The sequence below is a fragment of the Rousettus aegyptiacus genome, unplaced genomic scaffold (assembly GCF_014176215.1).
Source record: "Rousettus aegyptiacus isolate mRouAeg1 unplaced genomic scaffold, mRouAeg1.p scaffold_m13_p_5, whole genome shotgun sequence".
Classification (NCBI taxonomy): domain Eukaryota; kingdom Metazoa; phylum Chordata; class Mammalia; order Chiroptera; family Pteropodidae; genus Rousettus; species Rousettus aegyptiacus.
In genome coordinates, this window is record NW_023416308.1 from 21,784,498 (window position 1) to 21,812,180 (window position 27,683).

Genomic DNA, 27,683 nt, shown 5'->3' on the forward strand with positions numbered 1-27,683 from the left:
TATATGGAATAATGCAGTACAGGCTCTTTTCTGTCTAGTTTCTGCTCAACATAATGACTGTGAGATTCATCCAAGTTGTTGTGTGTTGCAGTATTTGTCTTTTTCATTGCTATATAATATTCCATGATACAAATTGTCAGAAAACACTACAGTCTGTTTATTTTCTAGCTAGTAGACATTTTGTTGTTTCCAGTTTGGGGCTATGAATGTTCTTGTACAAGATTCTTGGTTGATATATGTTTTCATTTCTCTTGGGTATGTATATAAGACTAGGGTTGCTGAATTTTAGGATAGGCATATATTTAGTTGTTGTGGATATTGGGAACAAATTTTTGAATCGGAAGGAGAGATGATAATAACGGCACCTAGTTTATATATGGCTGTCGTGAGGTTAAATGAGATAATTCAGGTAAAGTATTTAAAACTGACCCATCAAAATTCACAAAAAGTAAAACATTGCTAGGATAGGAGTTGGGGAAAGCATGAAGATTTCTGGCTAACTTTTATTAACTTTTAAGTGTTTCTACAAAGAACTGGAGGCACAAGGAATTTTCTTAAGGTGGCGTGATATAAAACTAACACATGACGACTCTTAAAAAAAATTCAAATAAAATGGAAGTGTATAGAGTAAAAGGTGAAGTTCATCCCATTCTTTTTTATTATTAAAGAACAATGCTATGCATTAAGAGATTTTCATGCATTTCCTTATTTCATCTTTACCATCTTATTTGATGATGCTGACAGTAGAGGAGGGTAGAGGCTGGACTTTCAAAGCTCACCCAAGAGATGCCTCACCCAGTGCTGGTTGGTCCCTCTCTATGGGCCTCAGTCTCCTCACCCATACAGTGAGGCACCTGATGACCTCAGGGCTCTAATCGTCACAGCTCCAGGTCTAGCCCTGGCAGAGGAGGGACCTGAAGTCTCACCACTCATGTCTTAGGGATACCAGAGGAAAGAGCCACATATCCTCTTAGCCAGAACAGGCATCACCTTGAGTCTCTCCTCGGCTTCATTTACCTAGCATCCCAGAATGGCAATGGGGTGGCTGGCTGGCCCTGGGAGCCCCTGTCCTGTACTTCTGGCCTCCCTTCGGGGGCTGCCAGATGGATCACTCCCCACCCTGCAGGCCAGGGACCGACCCTCCCCTCCCCCAGGGTGGCAGCAAGAAGAAGAAAAAAAGAGAATCGTCTCTAGCTGGCCGAGGAGCCAGACCTTGTGCCCATCAGCCCTCTGAGAACCCTGGCCTATCCTCCCTCTCCCCTCCACCCCCATTCCAGTCCTATACAAAGGGCTTAGGATCAGCCAGAAAAGTCAGGCAGCTTTTCAAGGACCGGGAGTGAGGGGAGGGGAGATCTCTCAGCCTGGCCCAGATCCAGCCCCTGTGAGCAGTGAAGTGCCAAGCCGTGTCCTGTCCATAACTCCAGACTTTGACCCTGAGCTTCAGTCCCAGCTGGTAGGCAGAGGGCTGAGGAAGGGACGCCCCAGAATCAGGAGCCTCCCCTCAGGAGACAGGACTCTGAGCCCACAGCAGCTGCCTCTTTTCTCCAGCAGTTTGTCACGCCAGGTAAGTGAGGGTGTGTGGGGGGACACAGCAGAACTTAATGTCCTCTCAACATCAACAAAGTAGGCTTCACATTAGAGCCTGAGGCCAGTGACAGCCTTGAGTTGGGCAAGGACCTCAGGTAAGCACCTTCACCTCTCCAAGCCTCAGTTTCCTTATCTGAAAGATGGGATCATAACTCACCTCTTACAGGGTTAATTTGAGTATTAAAAGAGGTGATTAATGTCAAGTACTTAGCACAGAACTGGGCACATAGCAAGAACTGGGCACATAGCGGGAGCTGGTAGCCTGGTTGTTGAACATTTATAGAATCTGTTCCGTCTTAAAGATAAACTGAAAATATCAACCTTATAAGAAGCAGCCGTATGGAGCAACCTGGAAGAGCTAATTATATGCATTCAAATATGTCACCCGTGACTTGGTGATTTTTTCAGAACAAGTCTTTCCTATTCTTTGCTTCATGCATATAGCCATCAAAGACATAAGCTGCCTCAAATTCCTTTCTGGGGACAAGAAAAATTATAACCAAACAAATACAAGACTGAAATGCAAGTAGAAAATGTCAGTGCCAACTTATTGCTGGCTGCCTAAATAGTTTAACGGCACAGTGTAGAAAGCTCAGATAGAACTGAGTCCAGATTCAAATGCTGGCCCACGCAGGCTATGTGACTTTGGGAGAGTGACTTCCTCTCTCTGAACCTCAGTCCCACCTCTGTAGAACCTTTAAGTAAGAGGATGTCTGTACTGCAACTACATGTGTCTGGCAAGTGACAGACAACCAAAAGTATTCTGTTCCTGCTCCACACTTACACAGACATTATAATTACACACACACACACACACACACACACACACGCACACAGATAAATGTAATAACCCAGACGTTTGCATTTTCCTGGATGCACACTCCAAGCGTGTTTCACTGAAGTAATGGCATTAAATGGAGGTGAACTGAAACACTAATGAAAACATTAGCAACAACAAGAAAATGGCTGACTTAATAACTGAGCTCTATGCAGATCATTGCCCACATGCGTGAATAATTTCACCTGAGGCTGGGTCTGTCAGATTCTACAGCCTGGCTCCCACTTCTAATAAGAACCTCATGCATTTATATTGCATTTTAACACACACACAGGGTTGCTGTAGTCAGTATCAAATTTGATTCACATAGTTGATTAAGGTAATTGACTTGCGAGACGCATTTTTTTCTCTTCGATTCTGTGCCTATCACCAACATACTAAAAATTCCTACATTTGTTGTATTTTATGGTTTTTTTTTTTTCAATACAAAATCTTGTAACATGGGGGTTTCTGTTCACCTGCTTGTCCCTCAGATTTTTCACTGGGGAGTCAGGCCGGCCTGGGCTCTGCTTCTCACCAGCTGGCTGGCTGAGTCTCAGGCGCCTGATCTATAAAATGGGCATAATGATAACCCCAAGGGTTGTTAGAAGATTAAAGCAGATAATGCACGTAAGGTTCTCAGCACGAACCTAGGAGTTGGAAAACTAGCAGCTGCCATCACTATTGTTTATCTCCCCATGGCGGTTTTTCTCTTGACGTGACCTATTCCTGTCTTTCACAGAGACTTTTTAACCCCAAGACCCCACAAATCCTTTTATCACAAATGTGTGACTTTGGATGATTTGCTTCTCTTCTCTGGGTCTCAGTTTCTCCATCTGCATGATGACGTCTTCCTCATCTTTAGGATTTTACACTGGGAGAAACTGAGGCCCATGCTGCTCTTTTTCCCTTTTTATCTTGCCAGCTGGTTCCAGAAGTTGCTCTGGCTCCTTTCTTATGCTTTTCTCTTGGGCATGTGACATTGCTCTGCTTTGGTCAGAAGGCTCTTTCTCCCTGCCCAGAAACATCATAAGGATTTTCAAACTCCTTCTCTCACCTCGCATACTTTTATTATATAAGTAGCTCTTTTTTTTTTTTCCAATCCTTTACTGTTTTTTTAGGTGGCATGAGAATGGAAAATACTCCAGTACTGGAAAAGGCAGAGCTGGGTTCATACCCCTTTCCTTCCTCCAACTCTTGCTATGACCTTGAATAATTAACTTTGCTTTCTCCCAGCCACAGCTGCCTCATTTGTAAACTGGGGATGATGATAATTATTGCTGTCATTTATGAGCTCTCTTGCACTTTATGAGTATTTTCTCTTTTGATTCTCACGAGAATTCCATTCATTAGTTTGTTCATTCATTCATTCATTCATTCATTCATTAGTACTTGCTATGTGCCAGGTATTATTCTAGGCTCTGGGGATAGAGCAGAAGACAAAAGTCCCTGCTATTTTGGAGCTGATATTCTGGTGGGGAGACAATAGGCAGGGAGAAACTCAGAATGACTAACCGATTCGGGTTTGCCACGGGAGTCTCCTGGTTTTAGCACTCAGAGTCCACATCTTGGGGACACCCTCAGTCCTGGAAAATCAAGGAGGTTGGTCACCCTGGCTCAATAAAGTTAAGCAACTTGTTTACAGTGACACAGCTGGTGTGTGCCAGGGCCAGACTATGAACCTGGGAGTGTCTGACCCCCAGCCTGGGTTATTACTGTTATTATTGCTTCCTCCTCATGTCATGCCACCTTCTGGATGCATTTTGGGGAATTTTGAAAATACAGGAAAGCCCTCTATTTCCCCCTCTTACTGTTAATGTGTAAAAGTGGTCAATTTAGAGATTATGCAAAGACAGTCAAAAGGGGCAGGTAACTTGGCCAAGATCACACAGCTAGCAAGAAGTAAAGCCAGGTCTGACTCGCCCTTCTTTCTCTCATTTTCTTTCCGTCTGATGTTCTTTCTTTTGATATTTCCAAGGTGTTGGGGGACAAAAGGAGGCTTCCATGTATTGAAGGCCTACTCCGTGCCAAGCATTGTACCAGGAACTGTTACCAAGCTGGTCATTTAATCTTCAGGACAACTCCATGAGATCAGTCGACTCTTATTTTATAGACAAGGAGGTTGCAGGGGGAAGCTGGGGTCCTTAGGAAGGTCTGTTCTCCACCCCTCAACCAAGCCCAGGCTGGCAGCTGGAAGGAGAATCATCCAGAGCAATGATGCCTTTTTGTTTTTTGGTTTTATCTCCAACTTGGCTGCTGAAAACCCAATAGAATCCAGTTCTTGTACGCCAGAGCTGTTTCCCTCTTTACAAAACTAGGCCATACTGAGAATGTCCTGCTGTTCAGGGCCACAGGCCCAAGTTGCCAAGTTGCCAAGAGCCAAAGTCTGTGGGAGGAGAGTTGTGAGTAAAAAGGAGGGAAAGTTGAATTTGGCCCTTCCGGACACAAAACATCCCCTTGTTCTGCCTCTGCAGGAGCCGGCAGAATATTTCCCTGTTGTGTGAGCCCAAGCAGCCTCAAGGTCAAAAGCTGCCAGGCCTTCTAAACTTCTGAGGACGCAGGCAGCCCAGCACCCCAAGGCAGGCCCTGAGGGGGTATGCTGGAAGACCTGAGTTCTAAGGCCAGGCATTGCATCCGATGTGTTCACAGCTGCATCCACTAGCTGCCAGCCTGGCACACAGTAGGTGTGCAATAAGTGGGTGTCTAATTTACTTGAATTGAAATTAAATCTCAGCAACACCACTTCCTGACTGTGTGACCTCAGGTAAGTGACCTCGCCTCTCTGAGCCTCAGTTTCCTCATCTGTAAAGTGGAGCCGACAACACTAGTCCCTACCTCATGAGAAGTTGGAAGACTTAGATGAAATGATTCATGGGAAGCTCATAGCGCTGGGGCTAGCACACAGTAGGTGTTCCACAAACATCAGTAAGTCACTCTTTTGTACTAGACAGTGTTAAGCATTTTACATTTGCCATCTTGATAAATCTCCAATCTACTCTTTGAGGCACAAGTTAATTTTCCCATTTTCTAGAAGAAGAAATTAAAGAGTCATAAAGCCTCTTGCCCAAGGTTAATGGCCAGTGGGCAACAAATTTGAGATTTAAAGATGGTCCATTGTTCTAATCATTTCTCTGTAGTCTAGCGCTGGCCGGGCACTTTGCTAGGCCTTTTATAGATTCCCTGCTCAGAACAGGGTATTTGGGGAGGATTCCCAGAGAAAGTGGTATCGCTTACCAGCTGTGTGACCTTGGGCAAGGTGCTTTGTCTCTCAGTACCTGTTTTTCCATTTGTGAATGTCATTGAGAAGATCACTTTCTAAGCTTTCAGTGGGTGGTGGCGATGGCGGTGACGGTGATAGAGATGATTGTGATGACAGCACACCTCAACACTTCTTTCCTGCAGGCTGGCATAATGCGTGTGGTAGTGATCGGAGCAGGGGTCATTGGGTTGTCCACCGCTCTCTGCATTCATGAGCACTACCACTCGGTCCTGCAGTCACTGGACATGAAGGTCTACGCAGATCGCTTCACACCGCTCACCAACACCGATGTAGCTGCTGGCCTCTGGCAGCCCTACCTCTCCGACCCTAGCAACCCACAAGAGGCGTGAGTGAGGGTCCCAGAGGGTGGCCGGGGGACCAGAGGGGCTGAGTCTGCAGAGGAGATACTCCCTCTCAGGGTCCCTGTCACCTTTGTGGAGGCTATAGCCTGGCATCAAGTAAAAATAATAATAAATATTAAGTCCCTTCTATGTGCCAGACAGATGCTATACTTGATCTTAGCAGTGATAGAAATGATGTGTGCCAGACAGATGGAGGCTTTATCTCCATTCTTTCCCTAGACCAGGTGGCTGTCAATGCCATATGCATTGCTGAATCAGGAATACTTCTAAATGGGTGAATCAATATTTAGGTTTAGCAAAGAAGTGCCAAAGGTCATTATGTCAGTTTAGAGACCCCCAGCTGCTTCAACAAAGGAAGCCTCAGATGAATAATGGTTCAAACAAAACTGTCTTTCTTTCCACAAGTTCAAAAACCAGTTTTCCTGATGAGTGGGTAGCAACTCAGAGATCAGGCTCCTTCCAACTCATGGCTCTGCCATCCTCCTCTGTGGCTTCCAACATTGCCATTCTTATGGGCTGGCACCTGAGGATCACATGTGCAGAGTCTTTAGGGTCCATTGACCAGGATGCAGTCACATAGCCATACCTAGGTGCAAAGGAGTCATGGAAATGTAATTGAGCTGTGTGCCAAGAGAGAAGAGAAAAACGTTTGATAGGAGCAAGCTATGTCTACCACCAGTGTTTACAATGGGGGGTTCCCAGAGAGAGCCTGAACCATGTGGCTCACAGTCTTCAAAACAAGCGAAAGCCTTCATTTAAACTCAGCAGCTATGTGATCCCAAGCCAGATGTGGGCTCCAAATGATTGTGACAGAATATCCTTTGTTCCTCCTCCTCTCTACCCTATTAATGGGGAAATGTTGGAAAGTTTCAGGAGGGGGAAGACCCATAGGCACTTGGGGTGCTGCAGGAGTGGAACATGATGGATTTCTGGATTTGGACACACCTGCACCAGACTGATCACAGACCCATGCAAGCCGACCCTCAAAGCTGTCTTACCCAGCTCACGGTATTAGGTGGTGATTCTCTGGGGTACTTTTCCAGGCATTGGAACCAGCAGACCTTTGACTATCTTCTGAGCCACATCCATTCTCCTAATGCTGCAAACATGGGCCTGGCCCTAATCTCAGGCTACAACATCTTCCGTGAAGCTGTTCCGGTGAGTAAGGAGTCCCTGCCTCTGAGGCAGAGCCTTGATCACAGACCAGTGCTGGGGCCCCGAGTTTGGGAGTACTTTGAGTCTCATAGGTGGCAGACTCCTGTGTTCAAATAGGTTTACTTTAAATCTACTTTTGCTTTTATAATTATTTTTGTTTCCAATTTTGTTATTAAATTGGCAGAGAAAAAATGATCTTATGATGAATTGGGGCAACGAGCCTTTGATTGCCATGGATAAAATGCAGACATATCTTGTAGTGGTGGGCACTTGGTGCTGAAGCCAAAGGTTTTCCGTACCCTTGGAGGTCCCACGGCTCTTCATCAAGATGGACTAAAACTCTCATCATGATACGAACTTCTAAAGCACTAACTGTGTGCCAGGCCCTGTCCTAACTACTTTATAAATAGTGACTCATTTAATTCTCTTAATAACCAGGAAGTAAGTGCTGTTGTTATCTTCCCTTTGCAGGTGAAATAGAGTCACTTACCTGAGCTCACAAAGCTATAAAGTGGCAGAGCTGACATTTGAACCCAGGCAATCTGTGGCCACATGGCGCCTAATGTGCTAAAAAGGGCACAGCCTTGGAGGATGGTCTCAGGTTGCTTGGAAAGGGTGATTTTCCTGGGTTCCCAGAACCCCATGCCAGCTCTCCAGGGTTTAGTCAAATTTAGTCAAATTTAGCTGAGGGCATTACCCATATTATCTGTTACCTTCTGTGGGATCAAGAGTGACTATTCGCTTCATGATACGGACAAGAAAACTGAGTCTAAGAGAATTCAAGATGGTCAGTGGTGAGGTAAAAATCTTCATTTAAGTTGTCTGACCCTGTGCTCTACTGCCGCCCACTCTTAACCCTTGGCAACTCTTACCGTCACCACTTTTTTCCCTCATATGTCTAACCCTTGCCCTATCACTCACCCCATCTTACTCTTGGTCTTAGCATGACCTAATAGTTAAGAATTTGGACTTTGAAGCCAAACTGTGGGTTCAGATCTCAGCCTCCACCATTTATTAGCTATGTGACCTTAGACAAGTTACTTAACCTCTCTAAGCTTCAATGGACCTGTCTGTAAAATAAGAATAAGAATAGTGTCTACCTCAGTGGGTGATTGTGAAGATTAAATGGAGTGGTATAAGTAAAATGCTTGGAACAGTGCCTTACGCACATTAACCATTATGTAAGTTTTTGTTGGTATCATTATTATTGATTTTTGCCCATTCCTGTGTCCTCTTCTCTTCTTCCCCTGCAGGACCCTTACTGGAAAGACACAGTTTTGGGATTTCGGAAGCTGACCCCCAGGGAGCTAGACATGTTCCCTGATTACAAGTAAGGTTATTGTCATGGGCAAAGGGGCTGAAGCCCTACAATTCAGACATGCCTGTACAGAAGGCAGCAGAATATGGAGTCGCCAAATTTCCTGTACCATCCCAGGCCTCGAGCCCCTGGTACCTTGGTCTCCTCGTGCTCTGTCCAGCTCCTTCAGAAAGGCCACCCGCCTAAACTGGGGCTTGGGCTAAGGATGTGGAGGATAAGGAATCATAGATCTCAGGGCCCAGACACTTTATTGCAGTATCCTCTTTTGTAGATGAGGAAACTGAGCTTCAGAGAGGCTAAGTCACTTCCCAAGGTCACATAGCCAACTGACCAAAATGAAACTCCAACCAAGTCTGTGTGATTCCAAACCCCTCCATTCTTTTCTCTATAAACCAACGCCTCTTTGGTTCTCCCCTCACCTGGCTCAATTCTTGAATCCTCTCTGCAAATGAGTGTCCAGTCTCCACTTGCACATCTCAATGTCAGGGACGGCTTTGTCTGATAGAAAATGTTTCCTTGCATTGAACTGAAAACCACTTCTCCCTTGAACTTCACCCAGTGGCCCTGACTCTACATTTGGGGGCTCCCAAAGTGACACTGCTCCCAACTCCGCTGGGCAGCTTTCAAATATACCTCTGATTGTGATCCTTTACTCCCATGTTCGCCTGCTGTGACTCTAGCTATGGCTGGTTCGACACAAGCCTGATTATTGAAGGGAGGAAGTATCTACAGTGGCTGACTAAAAGGTGAGATTTTCAACTTTAGTTTCAGGAAAGCACCTCCCAGGAGCCAGGATTGCAGTAGATGATTGTTCATAGGATTCATCTTTGTATTGACCAACAGCCAAATGCTAACCTGTAGGCGTGGTGGGAGCTATCCTTGGTCCTGATCACTTCTGCGGAGTAGGACAGTGGTTCCCACACCTGGCAACAGAATCACCTAGGCAGCTCATTCATGTGATAGTTATTATTGACCTCACTAAATCTGAAATGTTTGTGTAATGGATTTTTTAAATGCTTTAAATGGATTCTCTTAAGTTTTCCATATATATTTACATCATCTACAAAATGTAAGTTGCCTTATGTTTATATCTCATGTTTTTCTTGTCTAACTGCTGTAACCAGTACCTCTAGAACAATGTTCACTAATACAAGTGATAGTGGATGTCCCTGTCTTGTCCTGATGTTGATAGGAAACTTTCAATGTTCTACATGAGCAAACATTAGCTTGAGAGATATGCTTATATTTACATTCACATACTTTCATATTAAGGAAGATTCCATATACTTCTTATATGTTACTACTTCATTAAGTTTTTTTTAAAAAAAATATGTAGCGAATGGTGGCTTTTACTAAATAACCTGGAGACATTTTTAAAAACATAAATTTCAGGACGCTGCTTTATATCTACTGAATTAAAACCTCTGTGATGGAGCTCATAAGCTTGCATTTTAAGAAGTTTCCTTGCATGATTTTAATTACCAGCCAAGTTTGGGAAACATTGTGCTATAATATGGTTATTTCTTCTAAAGTTGTTTAGCTTCTTCCAGGAAAGGATGCTCCCAGTTTTACTATCTTGAGGAAACTACATAGGTAAAATAGTCCTGAGATTATGCTCCAGGCTTTCTATGTTTTATTTACTGTTCTTTGGATATTTCTACCATATTTCTAATGGTGACAGATATTTTTCTGCTGGGACATTTAGGGAGTGTACTCATCCCACCTCCCTCCCCATGCTTGCTTCTGACAAAAGGGTATGTTGCATTGGTCCAACCCTGTCCTGTACCCACCCTGCATGTCACTCCTTTGATAGTAAAAAGCAATGTGGTAGCAGGAGGAAGCATTTCCAACCAAGAAGTCTGGGTTTGAGTCCCAGTCTGATCACTGACTCACTGTATGTCCTTCAGCAAGTCCCTTCTCCCATCTCCATCTGTCTGATGAAGGGCTTGAACCATCTCAGGTTTCCCAAGGGACATTTTATGGCCCACTAGTCATTCAAGGTGTCCATGAACTGATCTGACTATACAGTCGTTTTCTCAAGGAGCATTCTGTGAGACAGAAGCTTCTTTGGGAAATATTCCCTATGCCATCTTCTTGGAGAGATGGTGCAGAGAATTGAACGCTGGGCTTTTTGATGTGTCTGATCATCCTAGGTTAACTGAGAGGGGAGTGAAGTTCTTCCAGAGGAAGGTGGAGTCTTTTGAAGAGGTGAGCTTCAGGGCTAGAAGGGCTTAATGTGGGAGAGAGAAGAAGGGAGTTTTTTGTTTCCTGTTGCTCGGTTGGGGGCTCCCTTCTCAGCTTTCCAGGATCCCCTTAAAGCTCATCTCAGTCTCCAGGCATTTTGTCAATCCCAGAAAGATTCAGGCATTTCACCTTGATATTGGTGGCAGAAGCAAAGGGACAGCGGGATCATGATGGCCATTAGGGGCTGATCTATATTCGAGCCTCATCGAGTTTCAGGATCAGAAAGCTGGCTGCCTCTTCCCAGTATCAGCTGCACCCCAAACCCAAGTTCTAGACACTTGGCTGCCTCCTGTCAACATCTTGGTTGATATTTCTGCAAAGTCACAGTCCTTAGCTGACTCACTTCTGAAGTACCACCACCACCAATAATAAGGCTAGTAACAGCTACCATCATCTGGGACTGACTGTGCATCAGGAGCTTTGCTCTATAACTTCACTCAGTCCCAGAACCTGGAATAGTGCTTGGCACACGGAAGGTGCTCAGTACACACAGCTATTAGTATTCTATAATAGGTACCTGCTCTGGGTCCAGCCTTGATAGGTACTGGGAAATATAATTGAGTCAGGCGCAGCCCTCATTTCTAAGGAGCTCACAGTCTAATGTAGCAAGTACTGGCTTATGCATAGTAATAGTACATGTGTGCACATCCCATGACTGAACTGGGAGGAGAATTGGGGGCTGGGATGGGAGTTTTGGTGCCCATCAGGCTACATCCCTGAGTTGTTAAGTATTCTATACGTGCCCAGAACTTGGGGTTCCAACATGCCTTCTCGGCAGAGTAGAAGGCAAGAGAATAAAATAAAAAGGAGTCAGAAGAAGGAAGAGAACTATCTCTGCTTGCTTCCTAACTCCTTCTGGAAAGTTCCAAAAAGGTCCCCACCTTGCACAGTACTTTTTGCTATGCACTTTTATATCCTGAGTCACACTGGATCTTTGCATTAGCTTATGAACATGCATTTCCAGCCCTATTTTATAGCTAAGGTAGCTGAGCTTTGAGGAGGTTACAGGACATTTCTGGGGCCACATTGCAGGTAAACTGCTGTCAGAGTGGACATTTGGAGACGGCCCATCAATTCCTCATTGAGCCCCCACACTGCTGTGCCACAGAAAGCTGGGAGCTTAGAGGTGGGAGAAAGAGAGAAAGAGGAACAGAGAATACCAGGGTCCTTACCCCCTTCCACCCTACCTGACTTGCTCCTTGCTGCCAGGTGGCAAGAGGAGGCACTGACATGATTATCAACTGCACCGGTGTGTGGGCTGGGGCCTTGCAACCAGATCCCCTGCTGCAGCCAGGCCGGGGGCAGATCATTAAGGTGAGTGTCAAGGTGAGGGATAACACCTCTGACTTTTGTTGCTAAGAAGATTATTTCATCTCCAAAGATAGAGGAAGTATTAGGGACACCGTTAGAGGAACCGACACATTAAAGAAACAAGAAGGACCAACCCAACATGGCGCTCCCAAATGTTCTCTTTTGGGGTTTCTTCTTAATAGCAAAACATGTATGTATATGTTTGTACATATGTGGGAGCTGCATATGCCTGTATTGTAATAAAAAGAGCAAACATTTATGGAGTGTTTACTAAGTACGAGGCACAGGCCTGAGCACTTCATAGTGTTCATTTAATCCTTACCTCCGTGCTTTGAGATGGAGTCTATCATATCACCACGGCCACCTTACAGATGGGGGAAACTGAGGCACAGAGGAATTAAGTAATGTACATAAGTTCACACAGTTGTAAATTGTGGAACTGGGATTAGAAACCAGGCAACCTGGTATAAGAGCCTAAGTGTGCAAGCGTTGGCCTATGCTGCCTCTCAATGGGTGCGTGTGCATGTGCTGAGGCATACTTATTTGTGAGTGTGCCTGTGTGCCTTCATAGGTGTTTGGTGAGTGCGTTCCTGAGGTGGGCTAATGTGTGTGTGCAATTGCACATGTGTGCTGGGTTTTTCTGTGGTCATGGGTGAAAATGTGTGATGCTTCAGGAAGCAGGGTGGCTCTCAGGGTGCTCTTTCTGCAAGAGTAGATAGTTAGGTGCATACTTGGGGCAAGGGGTTCATGGAAGGGCTCAGAAATCGGCCACTGTTGTCAGAACATCTGGTCATAGAGAGGAGCAGGGCAGGGGTGTCCGTTGATCCAACTCCCCCGATGAGACATCTCCATCTTTTATCAACAGGTGGATGCTCCTTGGATGAAACACTTCATTATCACCCATGACCGAGACAGAGGCATCTACAATTCCCCATACATCATCCCAGGGTAAAAATCTGACATCCTAGGGCAGAAGAGGGGTCATATTTATGCCTTTTTTATGTCCCTGATGCCTGTCCCAAGCCCCTTAGTCTCTTCAATTGTTTTCTTCCAATGTATTTTAAGTGCGCTTGAGCCTTTAAAACCCTAAGAAGGCAGGACTTAGCCCTAACTGGGCTATATCTTGAACATAATTTTAGATGAAAGTAGTGCTGAAACTGGAGACAAATGTGATGCTGGAGACAAAGACGAGACGGCAATGACATTAGAAGTGGTGTGAATGTCAATAACAGGAGTAGTGGCAGGAATGGTGATTGGGGTTGAAGTGATGACAACATTAATGACAGAGGTGACGATGTTAGTGAAGACAGTGGTTGTGTTTGTTGAAGGGATGACAGTATTGTTGGTAGTGAAATAGTGGCAGTAAAGATAGTATTGGTATTGTTGAGGAGATCAATGTTGATGATGGTGGTGACTAGGATTGGGAGCAGCAGTTGGTGCTGATGGAGATGGCACTATCAGTGATGCTAATAGTGCAGCAGAGATGACAGTCTCAAAGGCAATGTTAATGTTGTGGCCGTGCTCTCTCAATGGCGATGTCAGTGGTGTGGTGGATATGACAATATCGATAGCTAACGGTGGTGGTAGAAATGATGACTGGGGTTGATGGTGATGACATTAATGGTAGCAAGGAAGGCAGTAGTAAAGATGATGCTGATGGACATGACAATATTTTTTCCCATTTTATTGAGATATAATTGACATATAACATTGTATATGTCTAAGATGTATAACATGATAATTTGATATATGTATATATTGCAAAATATGTATATACCCCAATAAGGTTGGCTTACACACCCATTACTTCACAAAATTACTTTTTTTTTTTTGTATCTGTAGTGAGAACATTTAAGATCTGCTCATTCAGCAACTTTCAAGTATATTATACAGTATCGTTAACTATAGTCACCGTGTTGTATGTTAGAAGAGATGACAATGTTGACAGTGATATTAATGGCGATGGTGCAGGTGGTGGGTGATGGCGATGATAATGCCAATTGTCGTAGTGTGGATGGTATTGTGAGCGGGTATGACGATGCCGATGGTGGTAGTGATTTAGGCAGAGAGGATGGTAAGGGTGAACATCGTGATGACCCTCATTCATCTCAAAGGCTTCGTTTTCCTTCATCCTTTATCCTCCTTACTTTTATCCAGGATCCAGGCAGTGACTCTTGGAGGCATATTCCAGCTGGGGAACTGGAATGAGGTGAACAAAATCCAAGACCACAACACTATTTGGGAAGGCTGCTGCAGACTGGAACCCACACTGAAGGTAAGGTAGGGAGAGGTATCAGTGCCCTACAACAAGTTCCTGGCAGCTTGATCATGAGGACACTTGATGATTGGAAGATTCCACCACTGGGATAACTGGGCAAATTAATTCCAGCAAGGGTCTGTGGAATACACCAGGATTTGATAATGTACAGGGAAGTCCCACTGTGGGCCTATGAAACTTATATGGCCATGACTAAGAGTTGTTCTCTTTTAAGGTGACATCCCTAAAACACATTATTCTATGTTCACAAGGAGCATGTGTATTTGTTGCAGAAACCTCAGTTTTCACATTTGCTGCTAGTGGCAATGACAATGATGTTGGTGATGAGGGTGAGGGTGGAAGTAGTAGTTGGTGATGGTGATGAAAATGCTGAGGATGGTGATTGGGATGGTAATGAAGTGGCGACTGTTGATCATATCGTGGCGATGGCTGCTGGTGGTGGTGATTGATGAGGATGAGGTGGTTGGTAGGACTGGCGGTGAGGCGGGAGTGGTGATGGTGGTGATGCCGGTGGCTGATAAAGGTGGTGATGATGGTTGTGGTGATTCACAAAATAGACAGCGATGGTGCTAGTCGTGGCGGTAATGACAATGAGGTTCCAAAGGCTAACTGTCGTGGCAGCAGAATAATCCAGAGATGAAATACTAACACTTTTCTTTCCAGGATGCCAGACTTGTTGCTGAATTGACTGGCTTCCGGCCAGTACGTCCCCAGATTCGGCTAGAAAGAGAACAGCTGCACTTTGGATCATCAAACACAGAGGTATGCTCTCCTGGAAAGGAAAGCAATGCCCTCCCCACTCCTTAGAGGACTCTGACACTTCCAGAGAACAGTCTTGCCTGACCTCTGCTCCATACAGCTTCTTGGCAGTGGTGGTTAATATCTCCTTCACTATCAGTGGGGAAATTGAGGCTCAATGATGATAAAGGACCTGCCCAAGGTTAGTTCCTCAGTTTGCTAATGCTATGGTTGAACTGAAGGAAATGAGCACTTACTGAACATCTACTTTGTGTCCATGACACGAACGACCTTATGGAATCTTCTTTAAGATTGGGGCTGTTCTCCTCAGGCTTCAGACGAGAACACTGAGGCTCCAAGAGGTGAAGTCATTACTCGAATCAGACTACTGTTGAGGTCCAGGGCTGGGATGTGGTTTGAATTTAACTCCAGAGCCATGCCTAGATGTCCATTTGTGGCTACCCAATCATCTCTCTGGGCTCCCCTCTCGTTCTCTCTCATGGGGTAGGAACTAGGCTTATTGAAATGGCAGGAGTTGTCCTGGGCTGAAGGCACTAACCTGAGTAGGTGATGACCGGGCTCCCACCAGGAAAGCAATCCTCCCTATCTAGGTCACCTTCCTTTCTTAATGTGTGTATGTATAGAAGTTTCGTGTATGAGTGTATATGATTGATGTGTGTTTACAGAGGGTTGTGTGTTTGTGGAGAGAGAGAGAGAGAGAGAGAGAGAGAGAGAGAGAGAGAGAGAGAGAGAGAGTGTGTGTGTGTGTGTAGAGGAGAGAGTCGAGAGTCACATATGGAGTTTAACTCTCCGCCAATGGTTTTAGTTTTGAAAAAGGCCCCGGGGTACTTGCCTCTGTCCCCAGGATGCGTTAGCACTTTACCAAAGTCCACCCAATGGTGTCTCTGGTTTTCTTTCCTCCCAAAGTGGGTAAACAAGTTATCTATTAATACAAGAGGTTAAGCAATTCAGAGCAGGCTAGGAATAAGGAAAGTGATTTAGGGAGCTTCAGACAACTTGTGTGTTGGGTGGGTGGGGGGAATTTCTGACCTCAAGTTTTAGATGATTCCTGTGCTGAGTGTATAAAGCAGGTCCATCTCCTAAACAGAAGAGGAGTCTAGGGTTTGAACCTCAAGCTCCCCAAACTTACTGCTGTTCCCAGGTGCCTCCTCCACCCGCCCCCCACCACCAGAGTGCTGAGAGGAGCTCTGATGCCATCAGGCTTTGCCCTGATCTCTTTGGAAAGTTCCTGAATGTTCTAGGGCAGAGCAGGCCACCTTATCTCTTGCTTTTCCTAGGTCATCCACAATTATGGCCATGGAGGCTATGGGCTCACTATCCACTGGGGCTGTGCCCTGGAGGCAGCCAAGCTCTTTGGGAAAGTTCTGGAAGAAAGGAAGTTGCTCAGCATGCCACCACCCCACCTCTGAGGGTGCCAGTGACCACTGTTTCCCCCATAAGGACTCCCCACTTTCCTCGGCCAACTAATCAATGTGCTCCTCTCTAAGCAATCGCTTACCCCTGACCTCAGCCCTGGCTCCTGTTTGCAAGAAGCTCATGGCAAGAAGGGAACCACAGGTCAGTTTCTGGAGGTGAGTCCCACCTTACCTGGGGACCCTCTGATCACTGAGGTCTTTCTACTCTCTCTGGCCTGACATTATGAAGACTTATTCCATGAGTCCTCAGAAGAAAGAACTCAGAAAATCAAGAAGGAAAGGAGAATATTGAAGATAGTTGAGGTTAAGTAACCTGACGACAAGTCACACCAACATGTTAAAGGTTCTGAAAAGTCCTGTAGCAGAGACACCTACCTGATGTTGTTCAACCAGTCTTCCTAAGCCTGTCTGGCTCTGGAGACCTTTTGCCCAGAGCACTAATACCACAGAATGAACTTGAGAGAATGCTGTAATAGATGTCATTACAGGAAGTTATATGTAGAATTGGAGCCTAAAGGAGGCAAAAGAGGTGAGGCACGGAACTACAATATATGATACCTGTTATACACCCGGGATCCCAAATAGCATCAGTGGCCCATTGAGGGGCCCCCTGGGCTCCATGCAACCCTCGAGGAGGGACTACTGGAAGGATTATCTCTCAAGGAACTCCACAGAGAATAAACTCACCAGGCATACTCCTTGTTTGGGGGGCAAACTTAACAACCCTCTATCTTCTGGCTGGTACTCTCTGAGATGACAAATAGGTTTCCAGATATTTTTTAAAAGTCTTAAATGAGCCTAAAAGGCACCTGAACATCTTCATCCCTAGTTATCTGCCTCGATCTCTAAGGTTGAATTTTCATCTGCCTGTTTTTTTGTGGAGGACCAGAGCCTAGGAGTCTTCATGCCTCTGGGACCAGTGACACCCCGAGTGCTATGAAGAGGTGTGGAAGGGCCCACGCCATGCTATGTCCATGCCATCGCTGTCTGTTCCTTCCTGTACTGTTTCCCCTGATGGGTCCTTCGTGAAGTATCTGCCATGATTTTGGCTGGCCCCAAGATAAATAGGGTGAGAGCCAAGATCTAAGTTAGAATTCCTATAATAATAATAATAATAATAATAATACATGATGATAGTCCCTCACTTATGATGGTTGACTTTGATCTTTTTTTTACTTTGCAATGGTGCAAAAGCAATATGCATGTTAAATTACACCAGATATTCAATACTTTATTATAAAATAGGCTTTGTGTTAGATGATTTTGCCCAACTCTAGGCTAATGTAAGTGTTCTGAGCATGTTTAAGGTAGGCGAGGCGATGGTGTTCAGTAGATTAGGTGTATAAAATGCATTTTCAGGTTACGATATTTTCAACTTATGATGAATTTATCTAGACATAACCCTATCATAAGTCAAAGAGCATCTGGAATAAAAATTATAATTATGGTAACTAAAATTCATTGCGTTCTAACTGGGTAGTAGGCTCTGTGCTAAACTCTTGCACACATTATTCATTTAATTCCTACAACCCTCTCCCCACCATAAAGTAGCTATTATTCCCATTTCATAGGTGAGAAGCAGTATGAGGTCAGTTGAAAACTATTTTCAATGAGTTTTTGTCCACTTGATGAATTAAGAAAAGATTAACGTTCTCCATTGAATTGTCTTGGAACTTTTGTTAATTGACTATAAATGTAGAATGAAGGTTTAGAGCCCGAAATCGTGTGAGTCCAGTGCCTCACTTTCAAGGACCACATGACACTGAATCCTAGGTCTGGAGAGAAATATACACTTATAAAAGAATTGGTTGGGCTTTTTCCCTAACTCTTCCTGCAGACACTTGAGAAGGAACTAGCTCTTTCCTCCTCATAGCCATATTTGGTCCAAGACAAGAGGACTCTCACAAGGCTAGGGACCTGGAGAGGGGAGCACTTCCTGGTGCTGGGAATGGAACACAACTTTTAGTTTTTGACCAAAGTGATTTTGTCACCCAAACTAAAATTCCCCAGGGAGAGCGACCCCTACTGATCAAGGTTAGTCATCGACAGAGCCTCTATAAATAGACTCAGCATGGAGAACTCATAAAAATGTATGGGACCAGACAAGTCCACATTCAGACCCAAAGTGACATTTGAAATGTCCTAAAATTCAAAAGGAACATGGGGAAATTCTGCATGTTGTGCTACAGGGGATGTGGTGATGCTTCTTCTCTTCATTTTCCCTTCACCTAACATGCCTGCTCCTTCTCTGAAAGTGATCTGCAACTGTATTTTCAATGAGTTTTTGTCCGCTTGATGAATTAAGAAAAGATTAACGTTCTCCATTGAATTGTCTTGGAATTTTGTTAATTGACTATAAATTTATGGGGTTTATTTTTAGACTCTCAATTCTGTTTTATTCATCTACATTGCAATTCTGAGTCCTTTGCGTTTCCATATGAATTTTACAATTGGTTTGCCAATTTCTGCACAAAAAGCCAGCTGGGATTTTGATAGGAATTGTGTTTAATTTATAGATCAATTTGCAGAGTACTGACAGCTATCTTAACAGTTTTAAGGCTGCTAATCCATGATCCTGGAATGTCTCTCCATTTATTTTGATTTTCAATTTCTTTCAGCAGTTTTGTAGTTTGTACAAGTTTTGCACTCCTTTTGTTAAATTTATTCCCAAGTACTTTATTCCTTTTAATGTTATTGTGAGTGGAATTGTTTTCCTACTGATGAATTTAGAAAGTACTCTGCTCTCTGGCATGGTGGGGTGTAGTGGCATTTGAAGTGGCTCATCATCAAATCTTCTTGATTAATCGAGAACGATTAAATGTGATGTAATCATGGGTGTTCAAATGTCAAATACAGCTGAGTCAAATACTGTAAAGCACCAGCAGTAACTAAAGTCTGACTGAAACCACTGAGTCCTTGAGGAGTCAGAAAGGCCTTCAGAACATTCTAGAGCTTCAGAGTTGGCATCTTATGTGCTTCCCACAATGCTCTGCATCCCTCTATTAGTGCTTATATCACCCTATACCACAATCATCCGTTTATGCCTGTTCCCCGCACTATGCTGTGAGTGTAAGAACATAAGGACCATGTCTTACTCTTTTTTGCATCTTCAGCATTAAATATCATGCTTGATGCATGGCGGAAACTCCACGCATACTGACCACATGCCATGACAGGATACGTAATAGTTATGATGAACAGACTCGGGAGACTACATATGTGTCGCTACGAGTTCCTGTAACTGTGCCACTCTGCTGAAAGGGCAGGCCAAAGTCACCATGTTTGTGCCTCTTGACCCCATCCCTCCCTGACCCATTTTAATTGGACCAGGATTGGAGCCATCACTAAACTGGGCCAATCAGCTTTCTCTCCTGAGGATTTGGAAGTGGGACACTGAACAGCTGAGTCAAATATGTTTGCAGAGCTAAGCCACGTGAGCAGAAGTCATATACATGGTTAGGCATATGCAGCAGCCATGAGGAGGCAGAAGGAAACCAGCCTACAGAGAAAGGTGGAAATGGGGGCCACAGATCCAGAGAGCGGGCCGCCTAAGGCCTTGGTGGCCCCCCAGTTTCCTGTTCCATGTGTGAGACCAGGCTGTACTTTATTTCTGAGATCTTTCAAACCTTTCAGGGGCTGTAAACTGGTAACCCATGAACCAAACCTGGCTGCAGATGAATTTTACTGGCTCACACATCATTTAAAAAGTTTTGAGTCAACATACTAAAATTTGGAGATTTCACATAAAAATCTAGATTCTTGTCTTGAAATTTGGGAGATCCCACCATGCAACAAAATCAGCTAGAATTGGGTAGGAGCTGTCCCCTTTGGATGGGGCCTATGCTCCTCCTTACGCTGCCACAGTCCTTCCCCTTTCCTTATACCTCCATTTCACTCATTTACGTTCCTTGACTATCCCCTGTAGGAAATTAACTACCGATCCAAGCCTTATAATAAAACTATGCTTCTTAATTTGAATTAACCTGAGTCCAATCACTATTTCTTGCAATTAAAACAGCCTCGATGAGAACTTTATAGCAAGGCTCCTCTCCACCATCCCCCATCCCACGACCATTGTCTTCCTTCTCCCATGCTACCAGAATCTCGACTTTGTGTTCAAGAGGCTGTGGGTATCCCTTGATCCTGTGGAAAGTAGGTCCTTCTTTCCCCAGACCTAGGGAAGGATTCATGCCAGGATGGGCACGGGACTCAATGGGCACAGGAATGGTAAATCTGCTGAAGGACTTTCCTTTTAACCAGAAACCATACGATCATTTGAAAGAACAAATTTTGTGACTGCTCCTTCTCCATTCTACCCCTTTTGCAAAGAATATGATGCCTGGCACTTCAGCAGCCATCTTATGATGATGAAGTTTCAAATGGCCAACATGCAGAGGATGGCAGAGGCAAAAAGAAGTTGAGTCTTTGAAGACATTGTTGAGGTGCTGAGCTTTTCCTAGAACTGCCTGACTTTGGACTTGTTTTTAAATGAACAATTAATATTTTAATGGTTTAAGCTATTATTAACTAGTTTTACTGCTGCTTGTGGTGCAAGGTATCCAGTCCTTCAATGTTTATTGGGCATAACTAAGGGAGACTCTTAATCTCATTCTTCGAGCCTCTCTATTGGTTAATATTATTTAAAACTAATGAGTGTCTATTTTCATTTCAAAGACCACTCAGGATGGTCTTTCATCTCACTGCCAACATTACCAGGGTCATTTATGTGTTCCCGAGAACACTCGAGGTAAGAGAAAGAAAGAAACTTCATAACCCTGGCTACACTGAACATCTTGTCATTTTCTGAAATCTGTCCTAACACTCAGAGAAATAGATGACATTTCCATTAATGGAAACAGGAGCTTTTGGATAGTTCAAAATTAGATTGAAACGTCCTTAGCTAAAGGCTTTGGCAACTTCTGTGGCAGCTCTTGTATCATTCAATAATATCGATTTTTTTTTTAAGAGCAGGGAATTTAGAAGGCAAAGAGTTTTTATCTTTCATTTTCTCAAGAAGAGAAGCTCTCAACTAAAGGCGTCTTTACCCTAGCCTCTGGACAACATTTCTGCCAGCCAAACACTCCTTCTTCATCCCAGCCCTCAGTTCCTCCAGGTTATTTGAGGAGGAAGGGAGTGGACATGGTCATCCGGCAGTGTCTGGCCAGCTGGAAGGCAAAAAAGACAAGCAAAGATTCTGTGTTACCCAGGAGAGCTCAGCAGACCAGAAATAATTAGAGCTATAGCCACTCAGGTTTCAAGGATACACTCACATTGTCAGTGAGAGGCAGATCTGCCAAACCACTGCCTCTCTGACTGCCTGGGCTGAGGGGGCTACAACCCATATTTCAGTGACACAGGATTGTTTGTAGTCAACCTAGGACTTGAGCCTGAAAAAGTTACCCACTGTGACTACAACACTGTTAGAAGAAAGTGTTGTCTCCAACAGACTCAAAGTCGCAATGTTGGCAGCCAACTGTGCAACTTTCCCCGCTTTTAGTAGAGACTGTCATGTTAAAGTATATTAAAACATTGAGGTGACCCTGGATGGAGAAAGTTGCCTGGACCATTAAGCTGAACTGTTACTAGGACGTTGTAACAAACAAACTTTGCCTCTCACGATGTTCACTACCAACATGTTTTAATAAGAGATGAAAGTACACATTTGGCTTCCTCACAATGTTAACCTCAAGCGGATATCTCTAAGCAGAGGGCCAGTCTTTTCTGGCCTTTGATGGGATCTGGCAGCTTCCTCCCTCCTTCTCTAGGTTCCCTGCCTTCATCATGGGGAAAAGGCTCATGTAAACCATATCCTGGAGGTGGATGTTGTCTGCTGAGGCATGGTACCAGCCCTTCCTTCCAAGGCCAACCCAAAACCCAATTGATCTCCCTTCTCCTCCTTTGAAAATGTACACATTTCACATATCTGGGTCCAATCATTCCTCTCTACCCCCACGCATCCCTGCCATGTGTTCCATCACCAGAACCCCAAGCCAGCCCCTGACAGCAAGGATGGCAGAGGAAACCAGGAGGAAAGATTCCTGGTCCCCTGACACTGTTGGGAGTGGGTGGTTGGTGTAGAATCCTTTTGTTTTCTCTGTTCATTTAGTCATCCACCCACACACTAAATCTAAAGCACTGAGACCTGAGTTAACTGTTTTCTTTCCCCAAGAGTCACCAACCTGCCCAAATGAGGCAGGGGCCAGAAAAGAAGCCCCAGTGTTGCCTTGCTGCTTCCAAACAGGAGGCCCCTGTTTTGGCTTTGGGCTTGATTCTCACCTTGCTTCGGCCTCAGTCCCCAATGCTGAGAGGTACCAGTTTTCTGAGGTTGTCATCTGGTGCAAGCCCAGCTGTCCCTATGGATACATTTGAATCCCCTCAAGCAACTGCAAAGGGGGCCACGTGGGGCACATGGCTCAAGTTTAAATGCATGTCCATCTGCCATAGTCTCCACCAGTCAGGCCCCTGCCTGGAGACACAAACCGAGGAGCCCCATCCGAAGGAGTGGTTCTCAGACCCAAGAAAAAGCTGCTCAGGCCACACCCAGGTCACTTTCAATTTTTAAAGAAGAAAGCTGGGAGCCAGGGGCATAGGAGAAACCTACTGAACAGGTTCAGTTGGTGGGTGGCAGGTATCAACTCACTGGGTAGCAGGTCTCACAGGGGTCTGGGCCTGGACTGTATCTACAGAGATCTTTTGGTTGTTGTTCACCAAGGGTGTGACTAGCTGACTCTGGATGGTGTCTGGTTGGCTACTGGCGTCACCAGGCACTCCTAGTGTGGCAGTTTTCCCATGCAGATCCACAGGTTATTAACAAACCTCTCCCCACACATACATAGAACCCCCAGAGCAAATACCTCCCCATCTCTGTGTGGGTCTCAATGAATACGAGCAACCAGGGTCCAGGTTGTACTCTTAGGTGAGTTCTTGGTGTCGGCAGTGATGGTCAGTGCCCCAGTCAGGCTCCACCAGCTCCCCGTGCTCTACAGCCTCAAAGACCAGCTCAGCCCCCCATCGGTCACTACTCCTGAGAGCCAGAGTTCGACCTGGTGACACTTGTGCCATGCATTCCTCGGCCAACCATCTCCTGGCCCCACTCCCGGTGGCTGGACTCCTGCAGGCCACGGCCTTTGGTCTCGATGGGCAAAAAGCAGGAGGCCACAGCAGCCAGAAGGCAGCAGCCACTGTAAACTGCCAGTGACAGGTACACGGAGGATTCCAACATCACCTGAGGGAGGGAGATGTATTCTGGTCAGAGTGGACCACCAACCATTCAGATAATATGGATAGCACAAGCCCCTCTTATAAGCACTCTGTGTGATTGGCCTAGTTAGTCCTCATGACAACTTTATTAGGTAGGTACTTCAACTCCATTTTACAGAGTGAAACACTGAGACTCAACGAGGGTTAAGTACTATACCCAAGTTCACGTAGATACTAAGGATGAGACTTGAACCCAGACCCCACCAGGCCCAAGAGTTTGTATTCCTTATAACTCTCTCCCAGAGCAGTACCTCGGCCAACTCCCTAGCTTCATGTCACCGGGCAAATCACACGACAGAGCTGAACCTCATTTCCTCATCTGCTAAATGGGCCTAAGGGCAGTGTCCACGTCTTAGTGGGAGGATATCTCAGGAGCACTTGGTACCATGCAGGCACATGTCAGGCTCTCAATCATATTTGTTAGCAGTGATGCACAATGGCCAAACACAAGAGCACACAACAGAACTATTTAGCTAAAACATGTTTCAATTTTCTGTACATGAAATATCCAAAATAGATACATCCACACTGAGAGAACCCACATTTTGGTTGCACAACATTGTGAATGTGCTAAATGCCACTGAATTAGTCACTTTAAAATGGTTAATTTTTATGTTATATGGCTTTTGTCTCAATTTTAAAAAGTGATAAAAACAGGAAAAATTAATCAAATATTTGAAAAAGCAAAATTTTTTCAAAATATTTCAAAATAAGATCCCTAAAAATGGGTAGAAATACTTCAAGACACACAAAGAGTTGCAAAATTCTACCATTACACCTATTTATCCGATTCAGAAATCAGGGACAGCAACATTTGTTTCCCATGAGATCATGTTGACCTATTTGTTTCCATCCAACTTGTTTTTGGCCAAATCATAGAACACCTCCAGGGTCTTCTGCATGGGAAAGAGCTGGGTTTGATTCCCAGTTTCTCTACTCCCAGCTGTGTGATCTCGGTAAGTTCCTCTACCCTTCTAAGCCTCCAGCTTCTCATCTGCAAGCAATATCTCTTTTCTCATAAGATGAGTTGTTAGGGTAAAACAAGATAATGCATACAGAGGGCTCTGCAGAAGGTTCGGCATGAAGTAACTTCTTGCCCTGCACTGGCTTTCGTCACACCCACTCCCTCTTTACCTGCATGCAACCTACCTGAGCAATGAACGGAGTGATGAGAGCACCCACTCTTGCCATGCCACTGCAGGTGCCCAGGCCGAGCGCTCGAGTCGCCGTGGGGTAGACCTGAAACACAGCAGCCAGGTGTAGCCTTGAGAAAATGCAAGCCCTTCCCTGCTCCCCAGTTCAGGAATAATGGGATTGGCCCCCATGGGTGGGCCTAAAATTAGGGCGACTTCCTCAGGGGTTGGTGATACTATTTAGGAGAATGGGTGGAGATTCTCTCCCCAAAGGAGATAGGAAGTAAAATGAGAAAGAAGGCAAGAGGGTGAGCTGTGGGTGGGAACCCAATAAGGGGTCCTCTTGCTCTGGTGGTCACCATGGACTCCGCCAGGAACTTCTCGCGGGATCCAGGCACTGTCCTACCTGTCACTTTTCACTAGCTCATCTTGAAGTGCTGGTCACAGGCTTTCAAGGCATTTCATAAAGAGAGAGACTAAAATGTTCACATAGTTTCTCAATTCTTACCTAGGAGCGGCCATGTGTCCAGTTCTCCCCAGGCAAAGTGAGAAGGGACTAGCATCTTCCAGGCCACAGTAATTAAGAAGAGGGCATGACTTCTCAACTCCCCTCCCCTGACTGCTGGCTGGAAGGAGGACTCCGAGGTCCTAGGGTAGGGTTTTTCAACTTTGGCACTATGGATGAGTAGGCGCGGGGTGCGGGGTGAGGGTGGTGGTGGTGAGGCTGTCCTGGGCAGTATAGAATGTTTAGCAGCATCCCTGGCCTCTACCTACTAGATATGGTCACACTTCTGCACCTACCATCCCAGTCGTGACAAGCGAAAGTATCTCGAGATATTGCCAAATGTCCCCCAGAAGGCAAAATCACCCTTGGTTAACAATTACTGGATGAGGGAGGCACAAGATGCCAGGAACCTGGGTCCCTGAATTGCTGTGGGGAGAAAAGCTGTCCGCCGACCTCCTAGAACACCATATTGAACTGTTTCACAGGTGAGAAACTTCTGCTGTGTCAGTATGTTCTGTTCTGGGGGTTATATGTTACAGCAGCTAGCACGCCTCTAACAAACATAATGTTCAATGGAGAAGGCTTAAAATGAATGAAAACCCTGGTTGATCTTTGGAAACATGGCGAAGTGAGAGACCTTCCCAGATCTCTCTCCTTGAAACAACAATAAGTTGAACATCTAAAACTCAATGAAAAACACCCAAATTGCACACCAGCACATCTGAGCATGGGATCTGCGCATAAGACCTACCACAAGTCAGAACCCTGGGTGTCAGGCAGTAGACTGGGAAAAATAAAGATACTGCCTCTCGAAGTCCGCAGAGCTCCCTGCAGGAGGAGGGGGAGGGAGAAGGAGCAGGAGTTTGTCCTTCGAGTTTCCTGAACAGCCCTGCCTGGGAAAGCTGTGAGCTCCCCGTGACCAGCTGGCGGCAGGGCCCAGTCATCAGGGCAGAAAGCAGAGAAGCAGCCAGCAGAGAAATAACAGTTGATTTTTAGAGACCGGGTTGCAAAACCAAGGCTGGGCCACAGCCCCCAACCCCCAACCCAGAGAGCCCTCCCCCCATACCCTCCAAGATGGAACACTGCAGAGCCCCAGGGGAATCTGAGCAAACGCTGCCGAGACTGTTGCTAACACTGACAGGGACTGAAACTGAGGGTAGCGAGCATGATTAAATATCTCTCAGGGGAAAAAAAAAAGCATTTTTAAGGCTTTATATAAAGCAGAAATTCAAGAGGTTTAGACGCCACCTACTGGAAACCAGAAGAAAAGCACCTTCTTTGCAGCAGACTAAAGAGAGACCTTTATATGACAAATACTCCTTCTGGGAAAAAAGCAGAATACATTTTCACTAATGCCCAAGCGGAGAAACAGTCCACTAAACACCATGAACAACCAAGGTGACAAGGCATCTCAGAAACAAAGATAAAAATCTCCAGAAATAAGCTTATAGACATGGAAATATGCAACTTAAATGACAGAGAATTCAGAATGGTACTTCTGAAAAAACTCAGTGAGTTCAGAAATGAGTCATATCCACAATTTCAGGAATTGAAAAAAACAACTAGATGAGCAGAGCAAGGAGATTGAAACCCTCAAAAGAACGGAATAGACCTTCTAGATACACACACACACACACACACACACACACACATGCATACACTGCAAGAGTTGAAAAATGAAATAGTAAGCTTGGGAAATAGAGTCAACCAAATGAAGTAAACGATCAGTGATACTGAAAACAAAAATCTAGAAATAAATCAGAAGGAAGACAAGAGAAACCAAAGAATGAAAAATAATGAAAGATAAATACAAGAACTAGCTGATACCATTAGGAGAGGAAACATAAGAACAATGGGCAATATCGAAGGTGAGGAAAAAGAACAAGAATTAGAAAGCGTTTTCAGACAAATAGTTGACAAGAATTTCCCAAATCTAAAGAATGAGCTGGAGCTTGGAATTCAAGAAGTCAACAGAACACCTAATTATCTCAACCCAAAAAGTCACTCACCAAGACACATTGTATTAAAATTATCAAAAATCAACGACAAATACAGAATTCTCAGGACAGCCAAAGAGAAAAAAAAATAGTAACTTATAAAGGTAAACCCATTAGATTATCGTCAGCTTCTCAGCGCAAACCTTACAAGCCAGAAAGGAATGGAATTAAATATTTAAACTGTTAAGTGAAAGAAACTATCAGCTTAAAATAACGTATCCAGCTAAACTCTTCTTTAGATATGAAGGAGAAATTAAGACCTTTCCAGACATACAAAAATTGA

General features: G+C 44.8%; 2 protein-coding genes across 4 annotated transcripts in view; one reads left to right on the plus strand and one right to left on the minus strand.

Moving 5' to 3' along the window:
- Positions 1–1,413: 1,413 nt before the first annotated feature.
- On the plus strand, positions 1,414–20,483 carry DAO (D-amino acid oxidase). Of its 3 annotated transcripts, XM_016125046.2 has the most exons (12): positions 1,440–1,564; positions 4,383–5,168; positions 5,807–6,009; positions 7,069–7,183; positions 8,434–8,510; positions 9,179–9,244; positions 10,652–10,706; positions 11,952–12,056; positions 12,919–13,001; positions 14,211–14,328; positions 14,995–15,093; positions 16,368–20,483. In XM_016125046.2, exons 3-12 carry the CDS (start codon positions 5,816–5,818, stop codon positions 16,497–16,499), a joined length of 1,044 nt encoding a protein of 347 aa, XP_015980532.2. In that variant the 5' UTR covers positions 1,440–1,564; positions 4,383–5,168; positions 5,807–5,815; the 3' UTR covers positions 16,500–20,483. The 3 variants fall into 3 exon arrangements, with proteins under 3 accessions (XP_015980531.2, XP_015980532.2, XP_015980534.2); XM_016125045.2 differs by lacking the exon at positions 4,383–5,168 and having other exon boundaries at positions 1,414–1,564; XM_016125048.2 differs by lacking the exons at positions 1,440–1,564; positions 4,383–5,168 and adding an exon at positions 1,599–1,682.
- A 2,141-nt stretch (positions 20,484–22,624) lies between these two features.
- The window catches only part of LOC107500141 (SV2 related protein), a 65,045-nt gene continuing 59,986 nt past the window's right edge, over positions 22,625–27,683 (minus strand). Inside the window, exons 15-16 of the mRNA XM_036221186.1 lie at positions 24,915–25,004; positions 22,625–23,730 (exon numbers count right to left, since the gene is read on the minus strand). Coding sequence (XP_036077079.1) covers positions 23,524–23,730; positions 24,915–25,004 — 297 coding nt within the window. The 3' untranslated portion in view covers positions 22,625–23,523. The remainder of the gene's footprint in view (positions 23,731–24,914; positions 25,005–27,683) is intronic.